Source organism: Manis pentadactyla, chromosome 11 (genome assembly GCF_030020395.1).
Source record: "Manis pentadactyla isolate mManPen7 chromosome 11, mManPen7.hap1, whole genome shotgun sequence".
Taxonomy (NCBI): domain Eukaryota; kingdom Metazoa; phylum Chordata; class Mammalia; order Pholidota; family Manidae; genus Manis; species Manis pentadactyla.
Window position 1 is genome coordinate 2119412 of NC_080029.1, and position 10584 is coordinate 2129995.

The following is a 10584-nucleotide window of genomic DNA, read 5'->3' on the forward strand; positions in this document are numbered from 1 at the left end:
CAGGACACCCACCCACCCCAGGCTCTCCAGCCCAGGGAAGGTTATCCACAGAGAGTCTGCTCTCTGCTCCTTCCTCAGGGGAGGGCGGCTATTTCTTAAAGCAGCACATAAAAAGCTAGGGCTGCTTTGCAATATGACTGTCCTTGTGGGGGCTAACGAGTGTGCCCGCAGCACGGGACTGTGGTGTGCAGGAGCTGACCCTGCCGTGCCTCTGCGGCCCCGAGGACTGCTTTCTGGGTGGGAGATGGACGTGTGCTCTTTTATTGGTTTACTTCATGTTCTCTTGCCTGGCCCCTCTGCTGCAGGACTCGGGGCTTGTTCTGGCCCAGCCCTCGAGGACCACATGCCCCAGTTCAGATCTCTTCACTGTGTCTCAGCAGCCACACAGGGCGTGTGGTTAGCATGACTCTTGAATTGCATCTTTCTTTGATAAGCTATTATTTACAGTCTGAACCTCCCTATGGTGGGAGTAAGTGTTCATCTGTTTCCAATGGTAGATAATTAGCACAGTAGCTACTTCTCTGCCAACTTCATTTTAAACCCTTCCCAAGCTGGGAACATCTCCCATTTCCCCTCTTCTCTGTGGGCAAGTGCTGGGCCACCTCACAGGGGTGGAAGGAGGAGACAGACAAGTTGGGCACTAGCCTCTGTCTCTCTGCTGTGCAGCAGGTGACTGGATGCAGGAGGCGTGTGCCTCCCCACACCAGGGGCAGTCTCGGCCTACGAGTGGAGCTGGGAGGGGGAGATCCCCACAGGGACTCTAACCTGCACTGCCGGCTGCCCTTTGGTTCCGTGTCACACAGATGGCCATGGTAAACCCAGAGAGACCAGCTCGTGGATGGTGTCAGACCTCGATGCCCCGCCTGACTGCGGCTCCTCACAGCCCTCTGCAAACCTGTGTGCAAAGCGTATGTCAGCCGGCAGGCCTTGTGGCCGCTGACCCTCCTTAGCACTTCCAAACCAACAGTCATGTGTGCTTCCAAACTGACAAAGGTCTGCTCATCACACCTAGGCCTGAGAAAGATGCCACATAAACATTGGCCCTTTCTTCAACAGGTGTGAAGTTTGAGCTGGGCCACACACACCAGATCATCCTTAGGGAGGCACAGCAAGCATTTTTGGGGTTTGTCTTAAAGAAATTCAGATGATTTTCTGAGTTCATAATGAGATGTTTAATTTTATCTTCAGTACAAAAATCTCCCATCATGCTTAAAGTTAATTGTCCTTTTATAATAAAAATAAATGATCTTCCTTCTATACCTCCTGCCTCATTCTAAAGGAAGGAAATTCCTAGTTCTTTCTTAGCCCTTTGTAGTTGATTCCCACAAAAACTCCCTGCTGAGGGATTCCCACAGCCACTGGACAGCCCTGTCCCCTGTGAGCCAAGACAGGTCCCTGGAAACCAGCAGTGTGGGCCGGCCCCACCCCTCCTGAGTCTGCAGGGACTGTTTCCCAGCAGCCTGCAATTTGCACCCGGGTGTGTCCTTGGTGATCCTGTGCATTTCTGTCCCCACTTCGCCAGTCTGAGAGGCCTGGAAGAGGCTAGCTGACCACACACAGCAAGGCGGCCGCATATACCGGGCCTCGGCCTTACCCTTGCAGCTTGCTGAGCACCATTCTAACCATGCTGCCTGGAGCCTGGGGGATTTTTGGCAATGCAGTGATTCAGCAGTGCAGCAAGGAGGCATCTGGGTTGTGGAGCACTGCGATGGGCAGTGCCAGCTTAAGAGCGGCCCAGCTAGGGTGCTTGGAGGCTCTGCTCACCTCACTGCCTCCTGTGGCTGTGCTCAGAGCATGCTGGAGAGCTGAATTCCTGTTTAATGAGTGGAGGGCTTGACTCTAACACTGTTGTTGTAGGAAGTGATTTCCCGGCTGCTGCTCAGGTGACCCAGCCTGCTTGTGCTGGCGGACTTGGGGAGGGACGAGGATCTGCTCTTCTGGTCAGAAGGGCCTGAAACTGTCCCCTGATCTCTCTGTCCCATATGGCTGACGGCTGGGGTGTTCACCTGTGCCTGCTACGGAGCAAAGCAAGAGCCTGGGTTGGGGTATAACCTGCCCCTACAGACGCTGTAATGTATTCATGTCACTGAATAAGCCTGTGTTATCAGGGAATGCCTCTGCACCCTTTCTCAGTTTGGAAAATGCTCTGTAAAAAGAACGTATCTCTTCAGTGGCTTTCCTGAACACCTGGGGGTTACTGGCTTTCTAATCACTGCAACAAAATGATAGTCTGCTACTCCAGTCACTGGACTCTTGTGGTTATGAGTTATTTTAAGAGGATAGAAAGTTCTAAGAGATTAAAGTCGATATGGAAGTAATATAGGTCAAACCTGTTACAAAGTCAAAAGATAAATCTTTTTTTATTGCTGTATGTAATTTACAAATAGTGTTTGAATTGTAAGTACCAATGCTTATTCATTGGTGTTGACATAATAGATTTGACCTGTCTTTGAATGGGGACCTGAGAGTGCTTCTACGTCCTCTGGCCCCTTGCCCGCTTTGGAGCGGCCCTGTGCTTGGTCAGGTGTCTCCATGTGAAAGGCACGCAGGCGTTGGCAGTGCCTCGCCGGCAGAGGCCGCCCTTCGTCCTGCCGCACACAAGCCCACGTGGAGGAAGGGGCTCATGGAGACATCAGAACATGATGTCTCAGAAGTGACTTTTGTTTCTGGCAGTGGGGTGTTATGTTCAATTAATTTCAAGAAAATTTTTACTTAAATTCTATGTTCTTTTCAAGCCAATGATGGAAACTGGCCAACGTTAAAACAAAATTCTAGCTCTTCAGCGAAACCAGCGCAGGTTGCCAGTGTGGACTGGAAGGACTCAAGTGTGGAAGGTCCCATCAAGCCAGGGACCGTCTCAAGCCAGCCTGTGCCCTTGTCAGCTTTAGGCGCCACGGAGAAGCTGGTAGGCTGTTTGTCTTATCACAAAATACACACAAGCTTCTGAGTGTATCACTATTTGGCCATGTCTTCATCTGAGGGATAGGAGGTGTCATGAGGCAAATTAATCCTGTTAGTGTCCAAATTATACCCAAGTCCTTAGAAGTTCATGGACCCTAAGCCTGAGCAGTATGAAAGTGTAAACACCTTTTGGTCAGGATCATTCTGTTGTAGACCAGCGATGAGGCCTGCTGTGTTTGACCCCCTCCCAGTGTGCCCCGTGCCTGGTCACAAGCTGATTTGAAGGATTATAAATCCCACTTTTCTCTTGTTCTCCTATGACCATGGATAGAAATATGCTTAACTTTCAAAGGGTAACTTTCTTTTTCTTCTTAACATCTAAATTTAGGGCATTGAACTGGGTAAAGTGCCACCCCCCATCCCTGGTGTTGGCAAGCAGCTGCCTCCAAGCTATGGGACACACACAAGTACTGCACCCGTGGGCCTGGGGCCAACAGACTCCCTGGAGAGGAGGAAGGAGGGCAGCTTGCCCAGGCCTGGTGCAGGCCTGCCCACTCGGCCGAAGCCCGCCCCACTGCCCACTGTGGGTAGCACGCACCAGCCAGGTTCCTCGCAGCAGATTCAGCAAAGGATTTCCGTGCCACCAAGTCCCACATACCCACCAGTGGGGCCGCCTGCATTTCCAGCTGGAGACAGCAAACCTGAGCTTCCACTGACTGTGGCTATTAGGCCCTTTCTGGCTGATAAAGGATCAAGGCCACAGTCCCCCAGGAAAGGACCCCAGACAGTGAATTCAAGTTCCATATATTCCATGTACCTCCAGCAAGCCACACCACCCAAGAATTACCAGCCAGCGGTGCACAGCGCCTTAAATAAGTCAGTCAAAGCAGGTACAACGGCTTTGTGCTCTCCTTCTCTTGAGGCTAGGAAGTTTTACTTAAGAAAATGCCAGTAGGATTGAAACCTGATTCTTACATAAAGTGCGGTCCTGGATGTCTGTGTAAGTAAGGAGGGGACACAAGTTGGAATGCATGGGCAGTTTTGTGGATGGGTCACAGCTCTCTGACTTTCTGTTTGAGAGCCAACCTGGACTCAATACTCCCAGCCCCCTGGCAGTGACTGAGCCAGGCCCTTGGAGGGGACTTGAGGGGGTCTGCTGCTTTGGGAGCCTCCCTCAGAGCCCATGGGCGAGAAGAGCCTTGGTTTGAGTGAGGGGAGACAGTCCGTGTGTATCCGAGGAGGGCGGGTGAGAGAATGGAGCCTTGGCCCTCACACACTGACCCGTGTAGAGGGCTGCACACTTAAGGGCTGGGCTGGGGACCTCCTCAGACCTTTCTGGGCATGGGCTCTGAACGGCTAGCACCCTTCTTCAGAGCTTCTGGGCCGCCAGGCAAAACTCCTGCCTGAGGCAGCCTGGGTTTTATAACCATCTGGCTGAGGGCGAGGGTCAGATGCTGTTTAGGGGAGACATCTTCCTCTAGCCTGAAAACTGGGTGAGGGCTTGTTTTGAGTGGGGAAGTCACTTTCACAACTTTCTTTTTTCATTTGAAAAGCCTCAATTCTGGAAACCCCAATGTAAACTGATAAATTAGAGACACTCCACCTAACAAAAGGAGTCAGTGGGGCTCTTGAACAGAGGGCTCTGTAGGGATTTAAAATTAGGGTTTGCCACCAGCCACGGCAGGTCCACAGCCTCTGCAAGGGCCTGTGTCTGGTGTCCAAAGGTGCTTAGTGACCAGGCCCCAGTCCCCACAGGCTGCTGACGTTGCCCTGTCCTCTGTATCTCCTCCAGTGTACGGGAAACCTGTGTTACCATCTGGGTCAACGTCCCCGTCACCCTTACCGTTTCTTCATGGGTCGCTGGCCACAAGTGTTTCACAGTCCCAGCCACCTTCAGAAAGTGCAGAGAAAGAGCCAGAGCAGGACAGCCATGCCCCTCCCGGAGACGGCGGCACTGGCCACGTGGAAAGCCTGCCACGGCCACTCAGCCCCACCAAGCTCACGCCCATCGTGCACTCCCCGTTGCGCTACCAGAGCGATGCCGACCTGGAAGCCCTGCGCAGGAAGCTGGCCAACGCGCCCCGGCCCCTGAAGAAGCGCAGCTCCATCACAGAGCCTGAGGGCCCCGGTGGGCCCAACATCCAGAAGCTGCTGTACCAGCGCTTCAACACCCTGGCTGGGGGCATAGAGGGCACCCCCTTCTACCAGCCCAGCCCCTCCCAGGACTTCATGGGCACAATTGCCGATGTTGACAACGGCAATACCAATGCCAACGGGAACCTGGGAGAGGCCAGCCCCGCCCAGCCCACGGCCCTGCTCCCCGCTGAGCCCACTCCGTCCTCAGATGCCAACGACAATGAGCTCCCTTCCCCGCAACCACAGGGGCTCTTCTGTCCCCAGAGCGCGCGCCAGACGGCCGAACCTGCTGAGGACACGAACAACAATGTGGCCCCGGCCCAGACCACAGAGCAGGTCCCCAGCCCTGGGGCCGAGGCTCCCTCCCTGGGGGAGGAGCAGGTCCCCTCGCCCACTCCTGCTGTGCCCCCTCCGGCAGCCTCCACGGTGGGTGTCGTCGGAGACAAATAGCCAGTGCTTGTGTGGGGCCTGCGGTGCCTGGAGTGGTGGGGCCTGCAGGCTTGTCCCCACCCTCGCCAAGTCAGGTGGTGGGACAGGTGGGTCAGCCTGCAGACAGGGCTCAGAAGCGGAAGTGCAGGGGCTGTGGAGGCTCACTGGAGGTTCCCCTGGGAAGGGCAGGCAGTGGGGAGAACCAGACCAGACAGAGCCCCCCTGGTAGGAGTTCAGCGTGTTGATGGAGCAGGGAGGGCGGTGGGAGTCGCGTGGGGATCCAGCACGTTGGCAGTGAGCTGCTAAGTCCTGGGGTGAAAACAGTAGGAAGCGTGGCCGTCTTCACCTGGTCCTGGGGCCGGAGCCTGGGCAGGGCTCCCTTGCGGCAGCAGTAGGCCCCGCGGAGGCCACCGGGGCTGCGATCCTGTCCTCCCCTCTGGGCTGCTTCGCTGTACTGCTCTTTTTTAAGTCCAATGCCTGCTTCCTTCCACTAGAGCAAACGGACCAACCTGAAGAAGCCTAACTCGGAGCGGACCGGGCACGGGCTGAGAGTCCGCTTCAACCCCCTGGCGCTGCTCCTAGATGCTTCACTGGAAGGAGAGTTTGACCTGGTGCAAAGGATCATCTATGAGGTGAGCTGACGGGGGGTGCAGCCTGCACAGCTGCAGGTCGGGGCTCACCACGCCCTGTGTCCCAGGTGGAAGACCCCAGCAAGCCCAACGACGAAGGGATCACCCCGCTGCACAATGCCGTCTGCGCTGGCCACCACCACATTGTGAAGTTCCTGCTGGACTTTGGGGTCAACGTGAATGCCGCTGACAGCGATGGCTGGTGAGGGCCCCTGAGGCGGGGCCCAGAAATCCCTTTTTGCAGTGCAAAAGGGTTGGGCCATCTAGAATGACCGAGGGGAGGGGCGAAGCCAAGGGCGGGCAGGACGCCTTGCCCTGGTGCTTGTCCGTGTTTTGTGAGGTTCACCTCCCAGCTTTTGCTCTCGATTTTATTAAAAGTACAGCTGTGATTATGTGCTTCCCTTACCCCGTAACTAACAGTGTAGGGGAAGCACGCTGCCAGTCATTCCTCTCCAGCTGTCTTTAAGTGGTTTAGTGATCTGTGTGAGGAGGAACTTCACAGTCCCGCTTTGGGGGGGCATTTAGTTCGCCCTGGAGCTGCCGTCAGCCCTCAGGCCTCTGCAGGCAGTACAGGGGACTCCAGGCAGCTCCCTGTTCTGCTGTTGGAACATCTGGGTGTTTTAAATTGTGGTAAAATACATGTACCATCGTAGCCATGTTGAGGCTTGTCGGCAGTGTGACGTACATTCACATTGCACAGTGAGCATCTCTTTCTTAGGCCATTTCTCTGTCCACCCCCTGCCCCCCTTTTCAAAAATTTATGTGTTATCCAAACCAGCCCATTAGAGAAATCCCACCACTCAAAGCCAGGCACACAGACAGTGGCAGGGCATGAGGCACAGCACAGCCCTGGAGGTCCCTGAGGCCCAGGGGAGCGCCGCAGCACCTTCACCTCCTGCCATTCCAGGACGCCGCTGCACTGCGCCGCCTCCTGCAACAGCGTTCACCTCTGCAAACAGCTGGTGGAGAGCGGCGCTGCCATTTTTGCCTCGACCATCAGCGACATTGAAACTGCTGCAGACAAGTGTGAAGAAATGGAGGAAGGCTACATCCAGTGTTCCCAGTTTTTATATGGTATACGGGGACCTTGAGGTGCCTGCCCCTTGGGTTCATTTCCTGGGTACAGTGATGACGATTGCCACGGTGCTGCCAGGGCCCAGGAGGAGCCCAAGCTCAGCTTCAGGGGACAGCCCAGCAGCCTTGATAGAGTGGAGGTCGCTGTCCCTTAGGGTCATTCCTGATGCCGTGTTTGAAAATCCATGTTGTCAGAAGAATTCTGAGCCAGATTGCTAAAAACAAAGCTCCCTTTTCTGTGTCGGCACAGATGTTGCCCCTCTGGGCAGAGGAGCTAGTGGGCGGGGGTGGCCGGGCAGTGCCTGTCTGCACACTTTCAATGGGATGCACCAGACTTGAAGCAGGCCTGGTAAAAAGTCCTAGTGGGCTGAGGCATCCCAGAGTTAGGCCACAGTCAGGCCCCTGTCCCCATCCTGGGGTGACATTGAAGAGTGAGGCACATCGTGTCACGACTCAGCTGCTGTGGCCAAGGGCATGCTTCCCAAGAGCTGAACTCCTGTCCTGAGGGTCAAGGAGCTGCAGGTGTCCAGTCCACACATAACTTGAGAACATGTGGGCGCAGCCCTACATCAGACCCTGGGGATAAAGGGATAAACGAACACAGTGCCCTGCAGGCCCCTACTGCTAGGTCAGGTGGCAGCAGGGTCTGGGAGGCCCCGGCACAGTGAGCCTTCGGGAGGAATGGGGAGCCCTGGGCCCTCAACATGGCCTTTTCCTGGGACCCCCAGGTGACTTCTGGGCATGGGCTGGCTTGGTCCCGGTGGCTGGCTGGCATGTAGCTCCTTCCTGCCATTTGCCAGTGCTTTCTGCTGACCAGGAGCAGTTCCTTGCTTCTGGCAGGCTTTGGTAACTGTTCCAGATGTGATTTGGTTCACCTTAAGAAATGCCTTTTGGAACAAGCCACCTTTGCCCCTGGACTTTGCCTCTGCTACTTTGGTAGCAGTACTCTTGGTGGGATGCAGAAAGGACTGCAGACATTAAGCTGAGGGCCTCCTGGGGAGGCGTCCAGCTGTGCGGCCCTGGCTTCTGACTGCCCACCCAGCAGCATGCAGTGGGCCATCCAGCCCCGCAGCCTGTCCACCTGACTGCTGGCTGTCGTCCCAGGGGTGCAGGAGAAGCTGGGCGTGATGAACAGAGGAGTCGTGTACGCCCTGTGGGGCTACGAGGCCCAGAACAGCGACGAGCTGTCCTTCCACGAAGGGGACGCCATCACCGTCCTGAGACGCAAGGACGAGAGCGAGACTGAGTGGTGGTGGGCCCGCCTTGGGGACCGGGAGGGCTACGTGCCCAAAAACCTGCTGGGGGTAAGCATGCTGAGCTCGCCTGGGGCCTGACGGCTGCTGGGGGGCCACTTTGCGGGGCTCTCCTTTCCTTCCCTGTGGGCTCAGGCCCTACAGGCCGGCGCAGCAGGAGAATGCCTCCTGCGGGCCACAGTGCCCCCGCTCAGGTAGGCAGGTGTGCAGTTGGAGGGCCCGGGCTGCCCTCACACTGGGGGCAGTGGGCGCTTGCCCCTGACCTGAGGCGGCCCGGGCCCCCAGCATGAGCTGCCCTGCACACTGTGCTCACAGGGGCCTCGATGCGCAGCCAGTCTCAGCCCAGCCAGTCTTCTCCGAGCCCAGAAATGTCTCTGATGAGGGTGGGGGGCAGTCTGCGGGTTGGAGGCTTGGTTATGGCTGTAGTAGCATCTGCCCCGTGGGGAAGTGCCGCAGCTCCCCCCCATGGCCAGGGCACCCGCAGAGGTTGCCATCACTCCATAGTCACTGAATGCCAAGCAACTGCTGGATGCCCCGGTGAGCCCAGCAGAGAACAGCGATGCCTGCCCTCCCTCAGGCGGTCTGAGACAGTGACAAGTATTTTAGGGGATACCAAGTGCTATGAGAGAATAGGGGATAGGGTGTCCTGGGTTGGAGGGGGGGGTGACTCTTAAAGAGCTAGAGGGCCCCAGGGGGAGGGTGGCGGCCATGCTCCACCCTGAGGGAGGTGCTCTGAGCCGCCATTCCTGCCCAGTGCACCGTGTGTCTTTTGCTTCCCAGTTGTACCCACGGATCAAACCCCGACAGCGAACATTAGCCTGAGCTTTCCCCCTGGAGCACCGCACGGGCCCGCCAGCTGTGAGGAGCTGCTGCAGAGATGATTCTGCTGTTTCCCCAGGAAAGCTGAAGCTGGAATGGTTTCATGGTGCTCACTTTAGCAGCCAGCATCCACAATGTGAAATTCCTGCAGTTTTTAGGTGAGGCCCTTTCTCCAGTTTGCCCAGACCTGGGAGAGGTACTTTCACCTCCAAGAAGATGGAATTTTGCCAATTACTGTAAATCCAAATAAATACCCAGCTTTTTAAACAACTGCCCCGTTGCCAATGTGAAGCCCTGTAATCACACCTGGCCAGGGTGGGTGCCATGACGACAGACTCTCTGACTCAGCTCGGCTGACCCTCGTCCCCACAGTGAAAGTCTGCACTGTGCTGTGACCTCCTGGCTAGAGCCCTGCCCTCGCCACTGGACACCACAGAGCCCCACCACCCTTCCCACCCTCAGCACACACATTCCTCTTCATTGTCAAAGGAGCCCCTATATGGAAACTTCTGTCCAGTGGTGGTGGTGGTAGTGCCCGATGCCCGTGTCCTCGCGTGGGTACCCCACCGCCCGCTCCCGGCAGTGGTCTGCATCACCTGCAGGCTGATGGTGCTGGTCTGGAATTCATGTCCCCAGACAAGGGCCCTTAAGAGCACGTGACGTGGTCGGGAGGCTTGACATGCACCGACCCCTCCTCTGCAGCCTCTTGCTGCCCGGGTGTTGTTCTTATTGCCTCATAGTGTGGACATGCTCTGCTCTTGAGTGCAGCCCACAGGCCAGGAGCCTGAGGTCAGTCAGTCTGGGTGGGGCAGAGTGAGGGTACCTACATGTCAGGAGGGGCAGCTCTGGGGCAGGAGAAGGGGGCAGGGCCCGCCTCCCCAGGCCAGGCCACCTGGGACTCCGTAACCTCCAGACTTCAAGCAAGCACGGCTCCTCACTGCTGTTTGTACGTACCGGCTTTTATCTACTAAACTATTTTTCGACACGACCATTCAAAACTACCAGATGATGCTGGAAATGTTTTTTCCTCTCATTAACATCTAGGCCCTTAGGCTTTATTTTCCACGTGTGAGTCACATGTATAACTTGTGGGTGAACGTGTATAGATCCGTTGCTTTAGTCGATCACCTTTAAGTACTGATTGTATAGCATGGTGATGAGAAGCGAACGCCCTGTGGGGCAGCCTCTGCGAGCCCCTGCCGTGCCAGCACCGCTGACGCCATGTAAGTGTGCACAATAAACCGCTCTCTCCCGCTGGCGGCTGTGAGTCTTGTGTCTGGAGTCAGAATGGAGCTGTAGCACAAGGCACAGGTTATATGCACACAGGGAGGTGAGGCCTGACC

General features: G+C 56.2%; 1 protein-coding gene across 3 annotated transcripts in view; it reads left to right on the forward strand.

Annotated features, from left to right (window-relative positions):
* Nucleotides 1–9513, forward strand: part of PPP1R13B (protein phosphatase 1 regulatory subunit 13B) — a 95156-nt gene extending 85643 nt beyond the window's left edge. For 2 of the 3 annotated variants that reach the window (XM_057488090.1, XM_036882556.2), the window contains 9 exons: nt 804–908; nt 2736–2905; nt 3290–3791; nt 4694–5463; nt 5961–6098; nt 6164–6297; nt 7003–7169; nt 8274–8473; nt 9203–9513. In XM_057488090.1, the coding sequence (XP_057344073.1) occupies nt 804–908; nt 2736–2905; nt 3290–3791; nt 4694–5463; nt 5961–6098; nt 6164–6297; nt 7003–7169; nt 8274–8473; nt 9203–9244 (2228 nt within the window). In that variant the 3' untranslated portion in view covers nt 9245–9513. The remainder of the gene's footprint in view (nt 1–803; nt 909–2735; nt 2906–3289; nt 3792–4693; nt 5464–5960; nt 6099–6163; nt 6298–7002; nt 7170–8273; nt 8474–9202) is intronic. The other variant, XM_057488091.1, reaches the window with a different exon arrangement.
* Nucleotides 9514–10584: the final 1071 nt, after the last annotated feature.